This window comes from Chiloscyllium plagiosum, unplaced genomic scaffold, assembly GCF_037043375.1.
Source record: "Chiloscyllium plagiosum isolate Xiang-an unplaced genomic scaffold, Cpla_swu_hap1 HiC_scaffold_18, whole genome shotgun sequence".
NCBI classification, from domain to species: domain Eukaryota; kingdom Metazoa; phylum Chordata; class Chondrichthyes; order Orectolobiformes; family Hemiscylliidae; genus Chiloscyllium; species Chiloscyllium plagiosum.
Genome location: NW_028270156.1, coordinates 70,381,901 through 70,408,637, shown reverse-complemented (window position 1 = coordinate 70,408,637; position 26,737 = coordinate 70,381,901). Strand labels below are relative to the sequence as shown.

At 42.5% G+C, this 26,737-nt stretch overlaps 1 protein-coding gene across 1 annotated transcript in view; it reads right to left on the bottom strand.

The window, feature by feature from the left end:
* Window positions 1-26,737, bottom strand: part of LOC122557967 (inactive serine protease PAMR1) — a 155,576-nt gene that overhangs the window by 36,883 nt on the left and 91,956 nt on the right. Inside the window, exons 9-10 of the mRNA XM_043706264.2 lie at window positions 12,351-12,557; window positions 2,894-3,100 (exon numbers count right to left, since the gene is read on the bottom strand). Coding sequence (XP_043562199.2) covers window positions 2,894-3,100; window positions 12,351-12,557 — 414 coding nt within the window. The remainder of the gene's footprint in view (window positions 1-2,893; window positions 3,101-12,350; window positions 12,558-26,737) is intronic.

Below are 26,737 nucleotides of genomic sequence, written 5' to 3'. Positions count from 1 at the left end.
AACTTTTTGTGATTCATGTATGAGGATACCCACATCTTTCCGAATCACAGCATTTTACAGTCCCTCTCATTTAAATAATATTCTGCTTTTGTATTCTTTACACTAAAAAAGGCAACCTCATATTTCCTACATTATACTCCATATGCCAAATTTATGCTTATTCACTTAAACTATCTATATCCCTTTTCAGATGATTTGTATTCTTCTCTCAACTTGCTTTCCCAGCTATGTTTGTATCATCAGCAAATGTTGGTATAATTGGCTGCTCCATCCAAGTTGTTAATATAGTTTATAAATAGTTTGAGCCCTAAAACTGAAACAATGATGTTTGTGGTACTCCATTAATATAATATATTAAACTGAAGATGAACCATTTATCCTGACTCAATTTCTGGGTGAATAATTTCTATGCTCTATAAGGGAGGCAGTGGCGTAATGCTTTTGTTGCTATACCAGTTATCCAGAAACCCAGTGAATGTTCTAGGAATCTGGTTTTGAATTCCACCATAGCATATTCCAAGTGTTACCTAACTAAAGTTCTTTAAAGCTTCAGCACAACTTGTCTAACCTCATACTCAATGCCCATTCCAATGAAGGCAAGCATGTCATCAGCCTTTTTTTTTATTACTTTATCTACCTGTCCTGCTGCTTCAATGATCAGTGCACCTGCATACCCAGCCCCCATAATCCTTGCATGCTGTACTCTACGTAACTGCAGCAGGATTAGAGAGGATACACTGAACATTGCCCCAGATTTGCAGTTTTCAAAGCAGGAAGATGAGGACATTGAACAAGAGGAACAACACCTTCACCATAATAGTGGGAAACCTCGGCTGCAACAAATCAGGCAGGACTTAGTTGATACTCCATTCTAATGGATGTGAGCTAAGTGTAGTGATTATTCATTGATTGTAAATTTGTTCTTGTTCGGTGTTCGTCCCCATGAAGGAAATGAAGTTTTTTGTTCGATTTTTCTTTTCTTTTCCTAGTATTCAATAAAATGTTTTCAACCATTTAAAGGCTTTCCAGCATTTGACAATCCCAGATTGAACATTGAGATGTGATTCTAGTCTGGGTATTAAGAAAGAGTAGCATTCTCTTAGAAAGGGTTCTAAGGATGTTGCTAAAGATGGGCAGCAGGTGTTGGTTGAACCTTGTAGCTGCAGTTACAATGACTGTTGGTTTGATAGGTGATTATGTAAAATAGCAATACATTTACAAATGTGAGCTTGTACTTGTAATGCAATGTCACTTATGCCACCTATATGCCTCCAGAAGCTTTTGCTTTTCATTTGCTACTCACTACAAGGCAATTACTGGTTGGCAACATTTGACAGCTGGACTTTAAATATGACATCGGAAATCCAGAAGGTCCCTGCTGTGGTGAGTACTTCTACTGCTGGTGAGTTTACGATAACAGGAGCATAGTGCCAACAAGGTGTGATGCATACATAATGAAGTGAACAACGTAAAATAGCATGAGAAAATTACTTAAAATCTAATTTCTGCTGTGTCTGTCTTAAGTTAATTAATAGGGAAGCATAGAAGAGCTTTACTCTGCATTGAACATCTACTATTCTAAACTGGGTTTGCGTTACAAAGTGGGGCAGGTGAATCTTTATTCTATACTTTGAAACACTCATGTGAATGATTTTTCATGTCACTTGTTGATGTCCAGACATTTCTCTACTAGGAGAAAGTGAGGACTGCAGATGCTGGTGATCAGAGTTTAAGAAGTATGGTGCAGGAAAAGCACAGCTGGTCAGGCAGCATCCAAGGAGCAGAAGAGTCGATGTTTCGAGTATAAGCTCTTCCTGATGAAGAGCTTATGTTCGAAACGTCAACTCTTCTGCTCCTCGGATGCTGCCTGACTGGCTGTGCTTTTCCAGCACCACACTGTTTGACCACATATCTCTACTACCCATCAAACTGCTGCTGAGCAGAGGACTGGTGTTAAGTACCATACCAAGTCTGGCAACCTTTCCAAATAAGCAAGTGTGAATGGCTGCTCAGTGAATCTTGAAGTTGAGTGCTATTCTGGTGAATTGTCCAAGGACATTGACAGTGTTACCTGAATAACCTGCCACCACCCACCATGAATAATTGCCTGCATTTTGTGAAACTGTCCTACCACAATTCCCCATGGAGCACTGTGGAAGAGCTTTACCATGTGTTTGAGTATGCTATACTGACCCTGGAGTGTTTGATGTTAATGATTACAGGGTTTTTAAAAAATACTAAAGTTGATTTTAGTCACCTGTACTACTATTATGTAAAATCTCCAAACACAAATTGTTTCATTCTGAGTTACCAAAACTAAAGTAGTATCTGATTCCTAGTAGGGATGGTTAATAATAGTCTACAACTGCAATTACATGTAGCTCACAAACTTTGCGCTGTCCACATTCAGAAGAACAGTGACAAGAAACCAAGTCTATTACCTTCCAAGTAACTGCATATCTATTTTCATACTTGCTCTTTTCCACATACTTTCTTGCCTTGAGGTAAAACTTTGAATGATCTCTCGTGACAATCTCCGCAGAAACTGATGAGATTTGGAATAAAGGGTCTATTTCCCTCGGACTATAGCCATCTGCCCATCAACACTATTGTGGGATTCTGGAATGAGCTTTGTGAAGTTTACTCCAACTAGTGGCTTACCAAATAGGTTTGCACCTTTAGGTTCAAAGGTTGCTCCTAGCAACTTGCACCACAACCTATTTGAAATTATTCTTTTCACTTTTCGCTTTTTCTCCAAACTTCCTAATTTACCTTTCTATCTTATAACATTTGAGCCCTCATATTACCTTTCCCTGTAACTCCTGGACTGGGTCCTGCAACAGGTGATATTACACCAGCTACATGGCATATAAGAAAGGCTTCATTGCATTACCTTTTACACAGGTGGGTTGCTTCTCTGTCCATGTTCCATCCTGTTGACATGTTCTCTGTGCATTCCCACTCAAGACAAATGAATAACTGCAGGTGAACTGCATGGTGGTGCCCACAGTTGCATAACCCTGGTGTATCTCCCCACTTCCCAGGACAATTCTTTGTTGACCTTTTAGCGGTGCACCAGGGACAGTACAGTTGATATTCACTGGAAAACAAGATTGAAACATTCCTTTACATAGAAGCCACACAGTTAAATGTGTTCTTTCCTTAAACATTTCAGTGTAAATATCTTACATTTTTAAACTGATAAATGCTGAAATGTTTCAATCAGAAATCTATGAAATTTAGCCATTCAGAAGTCTTTTCTGGCATACCTGATCAAAGCATGTATTTATTAATGCAGAATGCATATTGTAATTAATTAAACTATCAAACAATGTTTGTCTAATGCATTCAGATCACAAGTGTAATTTTTGAAGTGTATCCCAGCACCACATATGATGAGTCATAGAACATAGAAAAATACAGCGCAGTACAGGCCCTTTGGCCCTCGATGTTGCGCCGATCCAAGCCCACCTAATCTACACTAGCCCACTATCCTCCATATGCCTATCCAATGCCCCGTTTAAATGCTCATAAAGAGGGAGAGTCCACCACTGCTACTGGGAGGGCATTCCATGAACTCACGACTCGCTGAGTAAAGAATCTACCCCTAACATCGGCCCTATACCTACCATCCCTTAATTTAAAGCTATGCCCCCTCGTAATAGCTGACTCCATATGTGGAAAAAGGTTCTCATGGTCAACCCTATCTAAACCCCTAATCATCTTGTACAGCTCTATCAAGTCACCCCTAAACCTTCTTTTCTCCAATGAAAACAGCCCCAAGTGCCTCAGCCTTTCCTCATACGATCTTCCTACCCTACCAGGCAACATCCTGGTAAACCTCCTCTGCACCTGTTCCAGTGCGTCCACATCCTTCCTATGGTATGGCGACCAAAACTGCACACAATACTCCAGATGCAGCCGCACCAGAGTCTTATACAACTGCAACATGACCTCAGGACTCCGGAACTCAATTCCTCTACCAATAAAAGCCAGTACGCCATATGCCTTCTTCACTGCACTATTTACCTGGGTGGCAACTTTCAGAGATCTGTGTACATGGACACCAAGATCCCTCTGCTCATCCACATTACCAAGTATCCGACCATTAGCCCAGTACCCCATCTTCTTGTTAACTCTTACCAAAGTGAATCACTTCACACTTACCTACATTAAACTCCATTTGCCACCTTTCTGCCCAGCTCTGCAGCTTATCTATATCCCGCTGTAACCTGACACATCCTTCCTCACTGTCAACAACTCCACCGACTTTTGTATCATCCGCAAACTTACTCATCCAACCTTCTAGCCCCTCCTCCAGGTCATTTATAAAAATGACAAACAGCAAAGTTCCCAAAACAGATCCTTGCAGAACACTGCTAGTAACTGCACTCCAAGATGAACCTTCAGCATCACCTACTACCCTCTGTCTTCTTCCAGCCAGCCAATTCCTAATCCAAACCTCCAACTCACCCTCAATGCCATACCTCCGTATTCTTTGCAGCGGCCTACCATGGGGAACCTTATCAAACGCCTTACTAAAATCCATATACACCACATCTACCGCTTTACCCTCATCCACCTCCTTAATCACCTTCTCAAAGAATTCAGTAAGGTTTGTGAGGCACGACCTGCCCTTCACAAAACCATGCTGACTATCCCTGATCACATTATTCCTATCCAGATATTCATAAATCCTATCCCTTACAATTCTCTCTAAGACTTTGCCCACAACAGAAGTGAGACTCACCGGCCTATAGTTACTAGGGTTATTCCTACTCCCTTCTTGAACAAGGGAACCACATTTGCTATCCTCCAGTCTTCTGGCACTATTCCTGTAGACAACGAGGACATAAACATCAAGGCCAATGGCTCTGCAATATCCTCCCTTGCTTCCCAGAGAATCCTAGGATAAATGCCATCAGGCCCAGGGGACTTATCTATTTTCACCTTTTCCAGAATTTCCAATACCTCTTCCCTACATACCTCAAAGCCATCCATTCTAAATAATTGTGACTCAGTATTCACATCGGCAACAATGTCCTGTTCCTGAGTGAATACTGAAGAAAAGTATTCATTCAGTGTCTCCCCAATCTCTTCAGCCTCCACACGCAACTTCCCACTACTATCCTTGACTGGACCTATTCCTACCCTAGTCATTCTTTTATTCCTGACATACCTATAGAAAGCCTTAGGGTTTTCCCTAATCCTACCAACTAAGGACTTTTCATGTCCCCTCCTTGCTGCTCTTAGCTCTCTCTTCAGATCCTTCCTGGCTACCTTATAACTCTCAATTGCCCCAATTGAACCTTCACGCCTCATCTTTACATAGGCCGCCCTCTTCCATTTAACAAGGGATTCCAATTCCTTATTAAACCACGGCTCCCTCACACGACCATTTCCTTCCTGCCTGACAGGTACATACTTATCAAGGACACTCAATAGTTGCTCCTTGAACAAGCTCCACATATCAATTGCGCCCTTCCCTTGAAGCCTACTTTTCCAAGCACGCATCCTAAGTCGTGCCTCACCGCATCATAATTTCCCTGCCCCCAGCTATAACTCTTGCCCTGCAGTGCACACTTATCCCTCTCCATCACTAGAGTAAAAGTCACCGAATTGTGGTCACTGTCCCCAAAGTGCTCACTGCCCCAAAGTGCTCACCTACCTCCAATTCTAACACCTGGCCTGGTTCGTTACCCAGAACCAAATCCAGTATGGCCTCACGTCTTGTTGGCCTGTCTACATATTGTGTCAGGAAACCCTCCTGCACACATTGGACAAACACCGACCCATCTAACGAACTCGAGCTATAGCTTTCCCAGTCAATATCTGGAAAGTCAAAGTCCCCCATAACAACCACCCTATTACTTTCACTCTTCTCCTGAATCATCCTCGCAATCCTTTCTTCTACATCTCTAGGACTATTAGGAGGCCTGTAGAAAACTCCTAACAGGGTGACCTCACCTTTCCTATTCCTAACCTCAGCCCAAACTACCTCAGATGGCGAGTCTTCATCCATCGTCCTTTCCACCGCTGTAATACTATCTTTGACAAGCAATGCCACACCTCCCCCTCTTTTACCCCCACCTCTGACCCTACTAAAACATTTAAACCCTGAAACCTGCAACAGCCAATCCTGTCCCTGTTCTACCCATGTCTCCGTAATAGCCACAACATCGAAATCCCAGGTACCAACCCACGCTGCAAGTTCACCCACCTTATTTCGTATACTTCTTGCATTGAAGTATACACACTTCAATCCACTTTCCTGTTTACAGGCACCCTCCTTTGAGATTGATGCCATGTTCCTAACCTCCCTACACTCCAGGTCCTGCACCCTAAAGCTACAGTCTAGGTTCCCATGTCCCTGCAGAGTTAGTTTAAACCCCCCCAAAGAGCACTAGCAAACCTCTCCCCAAGGATACTGGTGCCCCTCAGGTTCAGGTGTAGACCATCCTGTTTATAGAGGTCCCACCTTCCTCAGAAAGAACCTCAGTTATCCAGATACCGAATCCCTCCCTCCTGCACCATCCCTGTAGCCACGCATTTAACTGTTCTCTCTCCCTATTCCTCGACTCTCTATCACGTGGCACGGGTAACAAACCAGAGACAACAACTCTGTTTGTTCTAACTCTGAGCTTCCAACCTAGATCCCTGAAAGCCTGCCTAACATCCTCAGCCCTCTTCCTACCTATGTCATTGGTGCCAATGTGGACCACGACTTCGGGCTGCTCCCCCTCCCCCTTAAGGACCCGGAAAACACCATCAGAGACGTCACGTACCCTTGCACCTGGGAGGCAACATACCAAACGTGAGTCTCTCTCGCCCCCACAAAACCGCCTATCTGTGCCCCGAACTATCGAGTCCCCAATTACTATTGCTCTGCTCTTCTCCACCCTTCCCTTCTGAGCAACGGGGACAGGCTCCGTGCCAGAGGCCTGAACCCCATTGCTTACCCCTGGTAAGTCGTCCCTCACACAAGTATCCAAAACGGATACTTGTTCTTACCTTTACCAAAACGATATACTTGTTCATCCTTACCTTTACCACAGGTATGAAAACATTGGGCCAATTATGTTGCAAAATTTATTTTCTCCAGCAATACATAAAAAAAGAAATCAATCGTTCAGACATGTTATTACTCACCTCCAGGGCAGGTGGGATTTGAACCTACAGGAGTGACACAACCTCTGTGTCACATGAACCTTCAAATGGTATATTATTGCTATTTGAATTAGCAATTTTCAGAGAGCCATTAACTGATGTCAATTTTAGCAGAGTTTTCTATTAAAGGGAAAGCAGAGTCCACTTTCCCAGTTTCAGGCTGCAGTATTGTCCCGATGTCATCTTCATGTAATATTTAAGTAATTTGATAATATTCTCTCAAGAGAAGACTATCTAAAGTTGAAACTCATGAAATTGAGTACAAATTATTTACCTGTTTAAGAAGTTAGGTGAGTGGCACAAGACACCCTTGTCAGACTCCTATTCATTGACTTTAGCTCCTCGTTCAACAGCATAATTCTAATAAAACTCATCTCCATAGTCAGAGACCTAGGACTCTACTCCCCCTTCTGCAACTGGATCCTCGACTTCCTGACCAACAGATCACAATCAGTAAAGATAGGTGACAGCACCTCCTCCACAAAAATCCTCAACACTGGTGCCCTGACAGGGATATCTTTCAGCTCCTTACTCTACTCCTTACACGAATGTGTGGCCAAATTCTTCTCTAACTCCACTTACAATTTGCTGATGACAGTAGTGAGTCGGATCTCAAAGAAACGACAAGACAGAGTACAGGAAAGAGATAGAGAGCTTAGTGGCATAGTGTAAAGACAACAATCTCTCCCCCAATGTCACCAAAATGAAGGAACTAATCATTGACTTCAGGAAGCAGAATGGAGGACACACCCTTGTCTGTATCAATGGAGGTGGTCAAGGTTCCTTGGAATAAATATCACCAACAATTTATCCTAGTCCATTCAATTTGACTTGGCAGTCAAGAAAGCACACCGATGCCTCTTCCTCCTCAGAAGGCTAAGAAAATTCAGCATATCCATAATGACTCTTACCAATTTTTATAGATGCACCATAGAAAGCATCCTATCCAGATACACCACAGCTTGATGTGGCAACTGTTCTTCCCAACACCGGAATAATTTACAGATAGTTGCAAACATAGCTCAATCCATCACAAAAACCAGCCTTCCTATCATTGATTCCATCTATACTTCCTGCTGACTTGGGAAAGTAACCAACATAATCAAAGACCCCTCCCAACCAGGTTACACTCTCTTTCATCAGGCAGAAGAGACACAAGTTTGAAAACACATACCAACAAATTTAAGAACAGTTCTTCCACATTGTTAACAAACTTATGAACAGATTTTTCAGTTGAAATTTTCTCTGCACCTTCTGTGTGGTTGTAACACTACATTCTGCATTCTGTCTCTTAAGGTATGATTTGCCTGGTTAGCACACAAAACAATACTTTTCACTGTATCTCAATACATATGACAATAATAAGAAATCAAATCAAATCATATCAAATCAGAGAATATGGATCATAAGGAGCTAACTGAATCACAGGATATGACTTGTGTTTTCCCACAGGGATCTGTTTTGGAATCTCAACTGAAGACCATATGTCTACAGGATTAGGACTATGCCATTTTGTTCCTTGAGTTCGTAATCCTATTCAATGGTTGAAATGATTTAACTCCATATATCCATCTTTGTCTCTTATTTCTAAATACCTTTATGTAAAAAAAAACAATCAATTTTATATTTAAAGTTTACTATTACTAAAGTTAATCGAGCATCAATTGCCGTTTGTAGAAGAGAACCAAATTGCAACCAGCCTTTGAGTTACAAGTGTTTTCCAATTTCACTCCTGGTGGGTCTGTTCTAACTTCAGACAATGACTATTGCCAGCTCTTCTCAATTAGTGAAAACAGCTTCTCTCTGTCTACTCAATCTATTAGCAAGACCATACAATCATAATGTTTCAACATTTTAAAAAATCAATATAACCCTGTAACCTTTAAAATTCCGAGGACTATGACCCTAGTTGGCATATTCTCACTTTATAAAGTATCACCCTCTCAAATCTATGCTGTGCATCCTGCAATGCCAAAATAGGCCTCTTAGGTCTACTAGGAGAAAGTGAGGACTGCAGATGCTGGAGATCAGAGCTGAAAATGTGTTGCTGGAAAAGCGCAGCAGGTCAGGCAGCATCCAAGGAACAGGAGAATCGACGTTTCGGGCATAAGCCCTTCTTCAGGAATGAGGAAAGTGTGCCCAGCAGGCTAAGATAAAAGGTAGGGAGGAGGGACTTGGGGGAGGGGCGTTGGAAATCCGATAGGTGGAAGGAGGTCAAGGTGAGGGTAATAGGCCGGAGTGGGGTGGGGGCGGAGAGGTCAGGAAGAAGATTGCAGGTTAGGAAGGTGGTGCTGAGTTCGAGAGATTTGACTGAGACAAGGTGGGGGGAGGGGAAATGAGGAAACTGGAGAAATCTGAGTTCATCCCTTGTGGTTGGAGGGTTCCTAGGCGGAAGATGAGGTGCTCTTCCTCCAACCGTCGTGTTTCTATGGTCTGGCGATGGAGGAGTCCAAGGACCTGCACGTCCTTGGTGGAGTGGGAGGGGGAGTTGAAGTGTTGAGCCACGGGGTGGTTGGGTTGGTTGATCCAGGTGTCCCAGAGGTGTTCTGTGAACCCTTCTGCAAGTAGGCGGCCTGTCTCCCCAATATAGAGGAGGCCACATCGGGTGCAGCGGATGCAATACATGATGTGTGTGGAGGTGCAGGTGAATTTGTGGTGGATATGGAAGTATCCCTTGGGGCCTTGGAGGGAAGTAAGGGGGGGAGGTGTGGGCGCAAGTTTTGCATTTCTTGCGGTTGCAGGGGAAGGTGCTGGGAGTGGAGGTTGGTTTGGTGGGGGGTGTGGACCTGACGAGGGAGTCACGGAGGGAGTGGTCTTTTCGGAACGCTGATAGGGGAGGGGAGAGAAATATATCCCTGGTGGTGGAGTCCGTTTGGAGGTGGCGGAAATGACGGCGGATGATCCGCTGTACATGGAGGTTGGTGGGGTGGTAGGTGAGGACCAGTGGGGTTCTGTCCTGGTGGCGGTTGGAGGGGTGGGGCTCAAGGGCGGAGGAGCGGGAAGTGGAAGAGATGCAGTGGAGGGCATCGTCCACCACGTCTGGGGGGAAATTGCGGTCCTTGAAGAAGGAGCACATCTGGGTTGTACGGATTTGGAACTGGTCCTCCTGGGAGCAGATGCGGCGGAGACGAAGGAATTGGGAATATGAGATGGCGTTTTTACAGGGGGCTGGGTGGGAGGAGGTGTAGTCTATGTAGCTGTACAGGGGGCAGGGTGGGCCGCCTACTTGCGGAACGGTTCAGAGAACACCTCTGTTACACCCGCACCAACCAACTTGGTTGCAAAATCAGATTTATTTCTCTCAAATCCAGGAATCTCAGTTTTCTGATCTCACCATATTTTCCCAACTGACTTGCTAACACCCGCATCATTCAAGGGATGGGAAAATTCTGCCTTTAGTGACTGCTTATGAACTCTCCTTTTCAAACACCACATTGGAGTCAATCAATTGGCCCAAATTTCCCAATGGTCAGAAAGTCATTTCTGCAGCTTTAATGTGAGTGATTCGTCAGGATCATGAAGAATCCACAATGTAGCAGGAGTTATCCAAGAGATTAATGATTCTGCTGGAGAATTCCGTCAAGTCTGGAACCCTCTGAAATTATCCATTGCAATCACAGAATTCAGGGTTCTGCTGCAGCCACTAGGGGAAATTTGGACAATTAAAAACTTAGTGTAATTCCTGGGTAATTATGAAATTGATTCTCTTCCCCACCCCACCACCTACTAATCCTACACACCTAACCCACCACTGAAAACAACACCAGTCTGCCCCTTCCTACAGCCAGACCTGACACCCTCAGCCCTCCCAGGACCTGGCACATCTCTTTTCCCCAGGACTCAATACTATGCTACCCCTCAGGACCTAATATATCCTGCTCATCCTGATCTACCCGTAAACTTCCCAGGTCCCCTTCCCATCTTGCATCTTGGTGCAATACTCTCCTGGATCCCTAACCTCACACTTACATTACATACTCACCCCTTCACAGGGGCAGTCAAAATGTCTGTCAGTAATGCTAGACATTTAAATCACAGAATATAGTAACTATCTGTGAAAAGGGAAGTGTGATTTGACAACCCTGGCTATCTTGCACTGTGAGAGACTCGTCAGAGTTAAAGTATTCTCACATTTCTGGTGAAGTCCTGATCAGAATCTCCTGTTGGCAACGCAGACCCCATCCTTAACGTAAAGAAGAAGCAGAATGATAATGTGAGTGTGGTTGCTGTTTCTCTGAAAATTTGGCCATTATGTTTGCTACTTCATAAATGTATATACCCTGTTAGGCCATTAAATAATTCTGGCTCATTGTTAAATCTAACTGAATTTATTTACAAATAACTTAGATGATAAAACATGTCGAAGTTAAAAAGAAAGTGCAAAGAAATTCAAAAATCTACATATGTGGGTCATTAAAATGTCAGGGCTGAAAATAATTGAAGATAGGAGAAGACTGGCTTTTAAATGTACAGGATAGAATGCAAGGTGGAGAAGATATGCTGCAGCTATACAAAGCCCTTATTAAATTACATGAGAAGCATGTGTTCAGTTCTGAGGACTACCCCTTAAGATATACTGTCCCAAGAGGAAGCTATTTTTGTTGATTGTGAATGTTAGTGCTGGAGTCTACTAACTGGAATTATATCCAGACATTACAGGAGTAAAGCTATGAAAATACATGGATAGGCAAAAATGATATCCGTTTGAAATTCTCCTTTACAATGGCATTTGACACGAGATAATAAAAATTAATACATTTTCATCAACTAATGATGTGTAACAAGATGAATAGATAGTGTTAGGTCATAGCCTAACACCATTACCCAATAGACTGTCATCAACATATCCAGCTCAGACAGTTTATAACTTTAATCTTTAAATGCATCCAACACAATATGAGATGTCCTAATATGAAAAATCTAACTGAACTTCAAATGTCTAAGAAAGCACTCAACAACCCAAAACATCAATTATTTCCTATGTGTGATTTTACATTTGTACCTTGAATAGTTTTAACTGTTGAGTAATTGAACTTTTTAGCAACTATAGCATGTTATTTGTTATTATAACTTATCAGATATAAGCAATGAAAATGCAGTGTGATTGTTATGTATGCATAACTGATGCTTGAAGTTGCCTCATCATTTTAGAGTCTAACAACAATAAGGTTTTGCTGCAATACCTTTTGTGCAGATTGGTTGCTTCTCTGTCCACATTCCATCCTCTTGACAAATTATTTGTGCACTTCCACTCAGAAGAAACAAATAATTGCAAGTGAATTGCAGGATCGTACCCACAGTTGCATAGCCCTGGTTTATATGACCACTTCCTGGAAGAATTCTTCGATGGCCATTTAGTGGGACACCAGGGTCAGGACAGGTATCGTTCCCTGAAACAAAGATCAAAACTTAGTGCAAAAGTAACAAGAGTTGGGATATCTTTAGCTTCTGTTTCTTTTTCATTGTCAATAAAGTATGCTGATTAACAAAGGCTGGAGCTCTTCCCTATGAAATGTTCCAGATTTTTCTGCTGAAGGCGAAATTGCAAACTTACAAAAATAAAACTTACATTTATAAAGCTCCTTCAACATTCTCATTTTAAAGCACTTTATAACCAACCAATTACTTTTAAAGTGTCATTACTATAATAAGCAAACACAGCAGCCAATTGACAAAGAAAATCCCAAAAGAAACAATGGGAGTCAGTTTGACTGTACAATTGGATAAAACTGATGAAAGTAACTTGAAAATGAATTGTACAGTGGAAATCATGGAGATTAAAATCCGAAGACTGTCATGACCCATTTTATACCATTACCCAATATTATGTTTTCCCTGTTGAGACAAAAAAACTATAACATCTGTATCTGGGCTGATTTTTAACATTGTATCAGAACTCCCTTGCTTTTCCTCAACAGTTGTTGTGAGATCTTACAAATCTACCGCATCTGAAGTGTAGTCCCTTTTATATGCAATGCCTCTACCAGAATAATTACCTATTCAAATCCTGGTGTGCATGATTCTCTGACAAAGAGCAGTACCACTACACTAAGTCTCTTAACATAGCCTCAAGAGTTTAGTAACATTAGTCAAGCTTATTAGGAGTAGTAGTGTGTAGAGATTATAATTTAACAAAAAGTGATCAATACATAATAGAGCTGGTGATGTGCTGCAGCTGCAGTATATGGGAACTCATTATCATCACGGTGATTCAACGCACTCACATCTTCAGTAAGTCTATATAGGTTAAGGAGTTTTAGCTCAATCATTCATTTGGACATGAGCATGGACCCTGTAATGCACCAGGAGGGTGGAACCTTTATGTAAGCACTTCATACCAGAAGGCACTCACACTATTTAGAACATCTGATTTGGTCCAAGGTCAGGGACAGGTGGATATACCTGCAAGTGAAGCAAGCACTGACATCAAGAAGGTGGAAGTGGAGGAGCCTCAGCCTTTCAATTGTTCAATAGCTTCAAATTTCTTAGAGCCAGTACTGATGGGAGAGAGGGCTGAAAAGTGGATGAGAAAACTAATTATGACACCATGGGGCAGGAAGTCATTCAATGCAAGTGAGTCTATAGGAATGCATTGCTCATTGGAGGTAGTATAATCAGGGGATAGACACAGTCTGCAGTCAAAAGCAAAAGTCCAAAATGTTATATTGCTTCTCTGATCACACATTATGGACATTTGCTCTGGGCTGGACAGAATCCAGTTGTCATGGTCTATGTGGGTACATAGGGAGGACTAGGAATATGGTTCAGCATAAGGAGTGTGAACTTTTAGGATTAAGTTATAAAGCAGAACTTCAAAGCTAATAATTCTTGGATTGCCACCTGAGCTACTAACCAAATGGAATAGGATAAATAAGATTAGAGAGATAAACGAGATTCAATTCTTTGGGCACTGGTAACAGTACTGCAAAGGTGACAGTTGTATGAATTGGACAGCCTTCATGGGAAGTAAAGTGGTTAATGAAAACAGAGAAACTCCACTTTTTCCAAGGACAGAGAGCATCTCTTTTACATTGAGAACACTGGAAGAAGTCCGAAATTTCAAGTCCTGCCCCTAGGACAATATTTCTCATTTATAGCAATCCATACTACATGCAAACATGGTTGCTGGAGGCAGCTGGCATTTAAATTACCATTTGCCTCCATTGGAATTGGATTTTGGAGTCTCTGGGATATGAACCCAAGCATTAAGAGAATAGACAAGGTATGAACGTGAAGAACACATTTTTCTCAATCCATTTCTTTAGGATAGCCTGGATACCCATTTGGAGAGCTGAGAGACCATTCAAATTTGGGTTCACAGCACTTGGGTGCTGAAATCAGATATCCTTAGGAAGGACTTTATCCTAAGGACAGAATCAGGGATCCTTTGAGGAATTTGGAACTCTTTGGGATCATTAATTGCAAAGAAGATTGTGTAAAAGATGCATAAACTCTGAGAACTGTCAAGACCTATTGGAGATGTACGGTCTCACCTCCAACCCCACCAACCATATCTTCAGCATAAATACCATATTTTCCTAGCTGCTATCAGCTTGATGAAGAGTTACCAGATGCAAAATATTAATTCTGCTTTCTCCCGATGGATACTGCTAGATCTGCTGAGTGTCTCCAGCAATTTCTGTTCTGATACATAAAACTACTATAGGATTTGTGCTAATTGACTGACTTCCTAAACAATAATTTTCACATTGGGATGCTAATCACGTTAGCATTTGTTTATGTTTGGCTATGTTTGTGTTTTGAATTCCACATTCCCATTTACCCCAGAAAACCCATGCCAACAAGGATTTATCTATCCTTGCCTTAAAAATATTCAATGGCCAACACCTCCAAAGCCCTCTGAGGCAACAAATTCTAACATTCTGCAATTCTCTGAGAAAACAAATTCTCTTAATCTCCATTCTGAAACGGCAACACTAATTTAAAAGTGTCCCCTAGTTCTGGACTCACCCATAGGAGTAAACATTATTTTCATATCCACCTTATCAAAATTATTCAGGACCTTACATCAATCAAGACTTCAATGTCTTTGGAATGCCCTTCCTCAAAAAGGCAGTGGATGCAGAATCTTTAAATATTTTTAAGTCAGAGGTAGATAAATTCTGGATTACCAGGTGGATGAAAGATTATCAGCGATATGCAGGAATATAGAATTGAGATTGAAATCACAGCAACCACGATCTTTTTGGATGACAGAGCAGGCTCGAAGCACCAAGTGGCCTTCTCTTGTTCCTTGTTCACATGTTTGTATGCTCATATGGATATCATAGAATCTCTACAGTGTGGAAACAGGCCATTTGGCCCAACAAGCCCACACGGACCCTCTGAAGAGTAATCCACCCAGACCCATTCCCCTACCCTATTACTCCACATTTACCCCTGACTAATGCACCTAGCCTACACTATGGGCAATTTAGCATGGCCAATCCACCTAACCTGCACATCTTTGGATTATGGGAGGAAACTTTTCTTTTGATGCTGCCTGACCTGCTGCGCTTTTCCAGCAACACATTTTTAAACTTGCACCTGGAGGAAACCCATGCAGACATGGGGAGAATGTGCAAACTCCACACAGATAGTCGCCTGAGGCTGGAATCGAACCCGGGTCCTTGGCGCTGTGAGGCAGAAGCGCTAACCACTGAATCACCGTGACTCATCATTTTTCTGAGCTCCACTGAAAACAAACCCAGCCTTTCTAATCTTTCTTCATAACACAACCTACACATTTCATGTATCAATAGCCCAGTCCCAGAAGCAAACCGGGTAAAGTGCAACGGGACAGATTAATCAATAACACCTCATGGTAAACATGATTCTAGGTAGCAGTAATGATAATATGATGGAGTTTCATGTTGAATTTGAAGGGGATAAGTATGTTGTAGTAATCCTAAATAAAATTAACAATAAGACTATGATTGTACAGCTGGCTGAACTGAACTGGCAAACCAGGTTAAAAGGTAGGTTAGTAGAATTGCAGCCGTAAACTTTTAAGGATATAATTAATAACTCAGCAAAGAGGTAAAAAGATTCTTTGAGCATGATACATCATTCATGGTTAAATAAATAAGCTAAGGATGACATCAAACTGAAAGAAACTCTGTTCAATTACGCAATGACTAATGATTTAGGTAAAAAGATTGGTCATATTTTAAAAACCAGCAAAAAATTACATTAAAAAAAGGAGGGAGACATCAGAATGAAAGAAAGATAGCTGGTAATATAAAATACAGAATAAAAGTTTCTACTAATATTTAAGTAGGAAAAGCAGGTGTTTCTCTAGAAAGTGAAGTCTTGAATTCATGATGGAAAACAAAGAAATGGTGGAAGGTATTGAACAACTGTTTTGTAGTTTTTTAAAAATTCACTTGTGGAACATAGGCTTTGCTATTGCCTGTCCCTAGTTACCCTTGAGAAGTTTGTGGTGAGCAGCCTTCTTGAGCTGAAGGTAGATGCACAATACACTCAGTGAGTGATTTCCAGGATTTTGACTCAGCGACAGCAATATACTTCCAAGTCAGGTGGTGAGTAGCTTGAACTTGCAGGTAGGGAAAGGCGATTGCCTAGAGGTAATCTCGTTCGACCTGGGGACCCAGGTTGGAATCCCACCACATCAGATAGTGGAATTTGAATTCAAATAAAATTCTGGAATTAAGGGTGTAACTATGACCATGAAACCTTTGTTAATTGCTGGGAAAAACCCATCTGGCTCACTAATATCCTTCAGGGGAGGTAATCTGCCATCCACACTTGATCTGGTCTACATGTGACTCCAGACTCACAGCAATATATTTGACTCTTAATTGCCCCCTGAAATGGCTTAGCAAACCATTCAGTTGTAACAATCGCTACAAAGTGTCACAAAAATGAAACTGAATGGATCACCTGGCATTGACCTGCCACTGGAAAAGACAACAGCAGAAACAACCCTCGACCCTGCAAAGTCATCCTCACCACTAGCTTTTTTTATTTATTCATTTTTATGGGTTATGGGTATCGCGGGCTAGAAAGCATTTATTGTGTGTCCCTAGTTGCCTTTGAGAATAAAGTGGTGATGAGTTGCTTTCTTGCACTGCTGCAGTCCACCCGCTGTGGGTTGATCCACAATGCCACTAGGGAAGGAAATCCAGGATTGTGACCTAGTGACAGTGAAGAACGCTGATATGTTTCTAAGTCAGGATGGTGAGTGGTTCGGAAGGAAACTTGAAGGTGGTAGTGTTCCCATGTATTTGCTGCCCTTGTCCTTCTAAATAGAAGTGGTCTTGAGCAAGGAAGATGCTGTCTGAGGATTTCTGGTGAATTTTTGCAGTACATCGTGTAGATATACACACTGCTGCTACTGAGTGTCGATGGTGGCGGGAGTGGATGCTTGTGGTTGCAGTGCCAATCAAGTGGGCTGCTTTGTCCTGGATAGTGTCAAGCTTCTTGAGTGTTGTTGGAGCTGCACTCATCCAGGCAAGTAGGGAGTATTCCATCACCCTCCTGACTTGTGTGAGGTATCAGAAGACTGGAGGGTGCCTAATGTGGTGCCGTTATTTAAGAAAGGTGGTGAGGAAAAGCAGGGTACAATAGACTGATGAGCCTGACTTCAGGGGTGGGTAAGTTGTTGGATGGGATTCTGAGGGACTGGATTTTCATGTATTTGGAAAGGCAAGGACTGTTTAGGGATAGTCAACATGGCTTTGTGCATGGGAAATCATGTCTCACTAACCTGATTGGGTTTTTTGAAGAAGTAACAAAGAAGATTGATGAAGGCAGAGCTGCAGATGTTGTCTATATGGACTTCACAAGGTATTCGACAAGGGAGATCAGTTAGCATGGTTAGATCACATGAAATACAGGAAGAACTAGCCACTTTGATACAAAATTGGCTTGAAGGTAGGAGACAAAGGGGGTGGAGGAGGGTTGTTTTTCAGACTGGAGGCCTGTGACCAACAGTGTGCTGAGTCCAGTTTTTTATAATTTTTTATATAAATGATTTGGAAAAAGTGAGGACTGCAGATACTGGAAATCAGAGTTGAGAGCAGGTCAGGCAGCATCCGAGGAGCAGGAGAATCAACGCTTCAGACCTAAGCCCTTCATCATGAGGCCTTGCATCTTGATAAATGATTTGGATGTGAATGTAGAAGGAAAGGTTAGTAAGTTTGGAGATGACACTAAAATTAGTGGTGTAGTCGTTTGTGAAGAAGGTTACTTCAGAGTACAAATGGAACCTTGATGGGCCAATGGGCTGAGAAGTGGCAGATGAAGTTAAATTTACATAAATGTGGGGTATTGCATTTTGGTAAGGCAAATCAGGGCAGGAATTATACATTCAATGGTATGGGCCATGGGGAGTGTTACTGAAGAAAGTGACCTAGGGATCTAGGTTCATAGTTCCTTGAAATTCCAGCCGTAGGCAGACAGGACAGTAAAGAGTTGTTTGGTCAGTGCACTGAGAATAGGAGTTGGGATGTCCTGTTGTAGCTATACAGGCCACTTTTGGGCCCTTACTCCGATGGCCACCTTCGTGTGTGGCTGCATCAAGCTGTGCGTGGATCCTCGGTATGCAAACACAAAGTGTCACTACGTACTGAGGTTCTACCTGTCCCTGGTGTTGCGAAGGATAGACCTGGCCTTGCTGCTGCGGAATGCTCCAAGTAGTTGGACCGTTGCGTATCACCTGTCCTTTGTAGAGAATTTTCTGAAGAAAAACACCTTTGACCACAAGTCCATCAGGAAGTCGTCAGCACGTAGTGCCCTTGAGACCCTTCGGGAAAAAGAGAGGGCGAAGCTTGTCGAGCGGTTCCCTGAGCAGACTGTCAAAGTCATTTGGCAGAATGCCTCATTGCCAGAGCTTTCCAACAAGCACCGAGACATGGCTTGGCTGGTGGTGAGAAGGGCTCTGCCTGTGAGATCCTTTATGCATGCCCAGACTTTCTGCCGCAACGCACGCTGACCTCGAAGCGGCTGCGGAGGGGACGAGACTGTCACACACTTCCTTCTGGAATGTGCCTACGCAAAGAAAGTCTGGAGGCGAATGCAGTGGTGCTTTTCGAGGTTCATCCCGAGCAGCTCCGTGATGCAGGATTCCGTGCTCTACGGTCTGTTCCCCGGGACGCACACCAAGACGAACATCAACTGTGCCTGGAGGATCATCAACTCAGTCAAAGATACTCTTTCGTCTGTCCAAAACCTGTTGATCTTCCAGCTGAAGGAGCTGACCCTGACTGAGTGTTGCAGACTGGCACATTCCAAGGTCCAGGACTACGTGTTGAGAGACACGATGAAGCTTGGGGCAGCTGCCGCCAAGGCGCGGTGGGGAAAGACCACTGTGTAACGCCTGCCTGCTAAAGAACAGGGGACCCATGCAGTAAGTGGGCTCCGCTGATGCATCAGCTAAATATATGGATAGGAAACGAACAGACCTGTATATATGAATGATTACTCGATCTCTGTATGCAAAGAAATGGAATGTTTATGTATGTATGGCATGATCAATTGTACAGATTATCAAAATATTTTTATGAATAAAGTATATTTTTGAAATTAAAATAAATACTGAATTAAATTCTGTTCTCCCAGCTGTAAGAAGGATGTTGTGAAACTTGAAATGATTCAGAAAAAAATTAGGAGGATATTTCTGGAGTTGCAGGGTTTGAGCAAAAGGGAGAGGCTGAATTGGATGAGGCTATTTTCCCTGGGGTATTGGAGGCTGAGGGATGGCCTTACAGAGAGGCCTTATAAAATCATGAGGGGCATGGATAGCGTGAATAACAAAGACCTTTTTCCTATAGTAGGGGAGTCCAAAACTAGAGGGCAGAGATTTAAGGTGAAAGGGGAAAGATTTAAAAGGGACCCAAGGGTAACTTTTTCATGCAGAGGGTGGTGCATGTATGGAATAAGCTTCCAGAGGAAGTGATGGATGCTGCTACAATTACAACATTTAAAAGGCATCCATAAGTTTAGGTTGAGAGGGAAAAGATATAAAAGGGACCTAAGGGGCAACTTTTTCACTCAGAGGGTGGTACGTGTATGGAATGAGCTGCCAGAGGAAGTGGTGGAGGCTAGTGCGATTGTAACATTTAAAAGGCATCTGGATGGGTATATGAATAAGAAGGGTTTGCAGGAATATGGGCCAGGTGCTGGCAGGTGGGACTACATTGGGTTGGGATATCTGGTCAGCATGGACGAGTTGGACCGAAGGGTCTGTTTCCGTACTACACATCTCTGTGATTCTATGATTTGACTGGATGGGTATAGGAACAGAAACAGTTTAGAGGGACATGGATAAAATGCTTGTGAATGGAGCTGGGTAATGCAGGTTGTTATGGACGAGTTGGACCGAAGGGTCTGTTTCCATGCTGTACAACTCTATGACTCTGAATCACTTATCCAGAGTATATATGCAACATCACTTGCCAACTTCCAAACTCTATGCCCCGACAGATAAAGCCAAGCATACTATACGCCTTCTTGACCACCTTATCCACTTGTTTGGCTACTTTCAGGGAACTGTGGACTTGTATGCTCAGATTCCTCCGAATGCTAATGCTACTAATGGTTCTGCCATTTACTATATACTTCCCTCCTGCATTAGATCATCCAAACGCATCACCTTGCATTTGTCCATATTAAACTCCATCTGCCATTTCTCTGTCCAAGTCTCCAGCCTATCTACATCCTGCTGTATCCTCTGGCAGTCCTTCTCATTCTCTGCAGCTCCCCCAAACTTTCTTGTTGTCCACAAACTCACCAATCAAGCCACCTCCATTTTCTTCCAAATCATATATATTACAAACAACAGGGGTTTCAGTACTGATCCTGTAGAACCCACTGGTCATAGATCTTTGTCAGAAAAACACCCACTGATACTCTCTGTCTGTTATGGCAAAGCCAGTTCTGTATCCATCTTACCAGCTCACTATGGATCCCATGTAAATAGAAACGCTGTGGTTCAAAAAAGCAAATCAGTGGCCAGGAGTTCTACTGCGAAGAACTCGCCTCTTATCTCTCCAGTGCCTGACCACCATCTACCATTCTCAAATAAAGAGTGTGATGCATGCAAATCAACAATAGTCAAGATGTTTGACACTATTAAAGACAAAGTGACCTGCTCGACTGGCACACCATTTACCATCTACAACACTCACACCTTCATCACCAACACACAGTAGCAGCAGTGTGTACCATCAACAAAAGGCACTGCAGTAGCTCATCAAGTCTATTTTGACATCATCTTCCAAACCTCTGATTCTGAATCACCTATCCAGAGTCAAGATGCAATATCACTAGCCAATTTCCAAACTCTATACTCTGACTGATAAAGCCTAGGATGCGATAAGCCTTTTTGACCTAGAAGGACAGGAACAACAGAAGCATGGGAATGTCACCAACTGCAAGCTTCCCTCTCCAAGTCATTCACCATCCTGTCTTGGAACTATATCACCATGCCCTCATTGTTGCTGGGTCAAAATCCTGGAAATCTCTCCTTAACAGCACAGTAATTGTTGTTACACGTTGAGGACTGCAATGATTGAAGAAGGCAGCTCACAACCAATTTCCCCAGAGAAATTGAGAATGGATAATCAATCATGGCCCAGTGAGTGATCCCATTATCTCTTGAACAAATAAAAACAAAAGACACTGAAGCATCCAGTCAAGTAACTGAAAATGCAGGAGTCTGTTCCATAGTACACCAATTAGCCTGTTCAAATGTCACTAGGGTCCTTTATCTCTACCAGTGTCTCAGATACAATAATACAGACACATTATCAGTTTTTCCAATTACAGCTTAAAAGCAGATTGTTGTTTATCTTCATATCAACTAATTCAATGGATCAGTAGGAAAGAGATCTTAGCATCAGAATCCATAAGGAGGTCCAGAACATGAGAAATATTCCCTCCAGACTGCTGCACTACTCAAGAAAATCATGTCAAAATCTTCACATGAACTCCATTTTCCTGTTGTATCCTTGTGTCTCTTGATTTTCTTGGTGCCCAACAAACTTCTCAATTCAGCCGAGAATATCTTCACTGACTTATCATCTGCAGTTATCTTGGTGGGAGAATTCTAAATATTCACAACCCTCTTAAGAAAGAAATTCCTCCTCATCTCAGTTTTTATGTCCACAAATATCCAAAATGTTACCTTTGACCCTGAGTGCTAACCTTTCCAAACAGGGGAAACAGTCTTCTCAGGAGATACCCTGTCAAGGTATACCTACAAGTATTTTAGTCATTTTAGTGGAATGATTTCTCATTCTTCTAAACTCCAATCTACTCAAACTCTCCACATGGGATAGCCATCTCATTTCTGAGATGATCTAGTAAAAGTTTATTGCACCTTCTTGAAGGCATGTATATCCTTCTTTACATGAGGAAAGCAAAACTGTACAGATTGCTCAAATATTATCTCACAAATTCCTATATAATTGCAGTAGCCCTTCCTTACTCTTTATGTCCAACTGACTTGCAATAAAGGCTAACATACTATTTACCTTCCCAATACTTGATTTACCAATATACAAGAACCCTCAAATCTGAGCACCCTCAAAGTTTCAGCAATATTCTGATTTTCTATTTGTCCTTCCTCTTATGTCCACAAAACTTTTAAGATATCCAGAAAGAGATCCTTAGTCTAGTTACAGCGGCATGAGACTGACTTTGTAACAACAAACCCAACCTCACCAGAGTTGTTCCAGACTTACAAACAGCATTTAGATAATCAGTGTGAGATGTCCCAGACTCACACTAGTGGATTGGTTGGGTAGTTGGAATCTAAACTGCAAGCTGAAGAACATGATCAGATGTAATTAAGCAATATGGCCAGCAGAGAAAAAGCAGAATGGCATGTTGTTTCCCTGGTGCCAGGATCAAGGATGTCTCAGAGAGGGTGCAGAATGCTCTAACAGGGGAGAGGGGCCAGCAGGAGGTCATTGTCCACATTGGAACCAACGACTGTGGAAGGGAAAAGGTTGAGACTCTGAAGGGAGATTACAGAGAGTTAGGTAGAAATTTAAAAAGGAGGTCCTCAAGGGTAGTATTATCTGGATTACTCCCAGTGCTACGAGCTAGTGAGGGCAGGAATAGGAGGATAGAGCAGATGAATGCATGGCTCAGGAGCTGGTGTATGGGAGAAGGATTCACATTTTTGGATCATTGGAATCTCTTTTGGGGTAGAAGTGACCTGTACAAGAAAGACGGATTGCACCTAAATTGGAAGGGGACTAATATACTGGCAGGGAAATTTGCTAGAACTGCTTAGGAGGATTTAAACTAGTAAAGTGGGGGAGTGGGACCCAGGGAGATAGTAAGAAAAGAGATCGATCTGAGACGGGTACAGCTGAGAACAGAAGTGAGTCAAACAGTCAGGGCAGGCAGGGACAAGTAAACTGCATTTATTTCAATGCAAGGGGCCTACAGGGAAGGCAGATGAACTTAGGGCATGGTTAGGAACATGGGACTGGGATATCATAGCAATTACAGAAACATGGCTCAGGGATGGGCAGGACTGGCAGCTGAATGCTCCAGGATACAAATGCTACAGGAAGGATAGAAAGGGAGGCAAGAGAGGAGGGGGAGTGGCATTTTTGATAAAGGATAGCATTACAGCTGTGCTAAGGAAGGATATTCCTAGAAATACATCCAGGGAAGTTATTTGGGTGGAACTGAGAAATAAGAAAGGGATAATCACCTTATTGGGATTGTATTATAGACCTCCCAATAGTCAGAGGGAAATTGAGAAACAAACTTGGAAGGAGATCTCAGCTATCTGTAAGAATTTAAAAATCACACAACACCAGGTTATAGTCCAACAGGTTTAATCGGAAGCACACTAGCTTTCAATTAAACCTGTTGGACTATAACCTGGTGTTGTGTGATTTTTAACTTTGTACACCCCAGTCCAACACCGGCATCTCCGAATCTGTAAGAATAATAGGGTAGTTATGGTAGGAGATTTTAACTTTCCAAACATCGACTGGGACTACCATTGTGTTAAAGGTTTAGATGGAGAGGAATTTCTTAAGTGTGTACAAGACAATTTTCTGATTCAGTATGTGGATGTACCTACTAGAGAAGGTGCAAAACTTGACCTACTCATGGGAAATAAGGCAGGGCAGGTGACTGAGGTGTCAGTGGGGGAGCACTTTGGGGCCAGCGATCATAATTCTATTTGTTTTAAAATAGTAATGGAAAAGGATAGACCAGAACTAAAAGTTGAAGTTCTAAATTGGAGAAAGGCCAATTTTGACGGTATTAGGCAAGAACTTTCAAAAGCTGATTGGAGGCAGATGTTCGCAGGTAAAGGGACAGCTGTAAAATGGGAAGCCTTCAGAAATGAGATAACAAGAATCCAGAGAAAGTATATTCCTGTCAGGGTGAAAGGGAAGGCTGGTAGGATGACTAAAGAAATTGAGGGTTTGGTTAAGAAAAAGAAGGAAGCATATGTCAGGTTAGATCGAGTGAATCCTTAGAAGAGTATAAAGAAAGTAGGAGTATACTTAAGAGGGAAATCAGGACGGCAAAACGGAGACATGAGATAGCTTTGGCAAATAGAATTAAGGAGAATCCAAAGGGGTGTTACAAATATATTAAAGACAAGAGGGTAACTAGGGAGAGAATAGGGCCCCTCAAAGATCAGCAAGGCAGCCTTTGTGTGGAGCCAGAGAAAATGGGGGAGATACTAAATGAATATTTTGCATCAGTATTTACTGTGGAAAAGGATATGGAAGATATAGACTGTAGGGAAATAGATGGTGACATCTTGCAAAATGTCCATATTACAGAGGAGGAAGTGCTGGATGTCTTGAAACGGTTAAAGGTGGATAAATCCCCAGGACCTGATTAGATGTATCCGAGAACTCTGTGGGAAGCTAGAGAAGTGATTGCTGGGCCTCTTGCTGAGATATTTCTATCATCGATAGTCACAGGTGAGGTGCAGGAAGACTGGAGGTTGGCAACGTGGTGCCACTGTTTAAGAAGGGCAGTAAAGACAAGCCAGGGAACTATAGACCAGTGAGCCTGACCTCGGTGGTGGGCAAGTTGTTGGAGGGAATCCTGAGGGACAGGATGTACATGTATTTGGAAAGGCAAGAACTGATTCAGGATAGTCAACATGGCATTGTGTGTGGGAAATCATGTCTCACAAACTTGATTGAGTTTTTTGAACAAGTAACAAAGAAGATTGATGAGGGCAGAGCAGTAGATGTGATCTATATGGACTTCAGTAAGGCGTTCGACAAGGTTCCCATGGGAGACGGATTAGCAAAGTTAGATCTCATGGAATACAGGGAGAACTAGCCATTTGTATACAGAACTGGCTCAAAGGTAGAAGACAGAGGGAGGTGGTGGAGGGTAGTTTTTCAGACTGGAGGCCTGTGACCATTGGAGTGCCACATGGATCGGTGCTGGCTCCTCTACTTTTTGTCATTTACCTAAATGATTTGGATGCGAGCATAAGAGGTACAGTTAGCAAATTTGCAGATGACACCAAAATTGGAGGTGTAGTAGACAGCGAAGAGGGTTACCTCAGATGACAACAGGATCTGGACCAGATGGGCCAATGGGCTGAGAAGTGGCAGATGGAGTTCAATTCAGATAAATGCGAGGTGCTGCATTTTGAGAAAGCAAATCTTAGCAGGACTTATACACTTAATGGTAAGGTCCTAGGGAGTGTTGCTGAACAAAGAGATCTTGGAGTGCATATTCATAGCTCCTTGAAAGTGGAGTTGCAGGTAGATAGGATAGTGAAGAAGGAGTTTGGTATGCTTTCCTTTATTGGTCAGAGTATTGAGTACAGGAGTTGGGAGGTTATGTTGCGGCTGTACAGGACATTGGTTAGGCCACTGTTGGAATATTGCATGCAATTCTGGTTTTCTTCCTATTGGAAAGATGTTGTGAAACTTGAAAGGGTTCAGAAAAGATTTACAAAGATGTTGCCAGGGTTGGAGGATTTGAGCTATAGGGCGAGGCTGAACAGGCTGGGGCTGTTTTCCCTGGAGCATCGGAGGCTGAGGGGTGACCTTATAGAGGTTTACAAAATTATGAGGGGCATGGATAGGATAAATAGACAAAGTCTTTTCCCTGGGGTCGGGGAGTCCAGAACTAGAGGGCATAGGTTTAGGGTGAGAGGGGAAGGATATAAAAGAGACGTAAGGGGCAACTTTTTCATGCAGAGGGTGGTACGTGTATGGAATGAGCTGCCAGAGGAAGTGGTGGAGGCTGGTACAATTGCAACATTTAAGAGGCATTTGGATGGGTATATGAATAGGAAGGGTTTGGAGGGATGTGGGCCGGGCGCTGGCAGGTGGGACTAGATTGGGTTGGCATATCTGGTCGGAATGGACCGAAGGGTCTGTTTTAATGCTGTACATCTCTATGACTCTAAATGTCGGTTTTGAAATAGTATTCATCACATCTGAGATGTCTCAAGCCAAAACCTTTCACTGAGTCTGAGAATATTCAATAACCCAAACACTGAACACTCAGTTTGTGTGATGTGACATTTCCACTATGAATAGATCCAACTGTTGAGTAACTGACATCCACAACTATAAGCACACATGATATT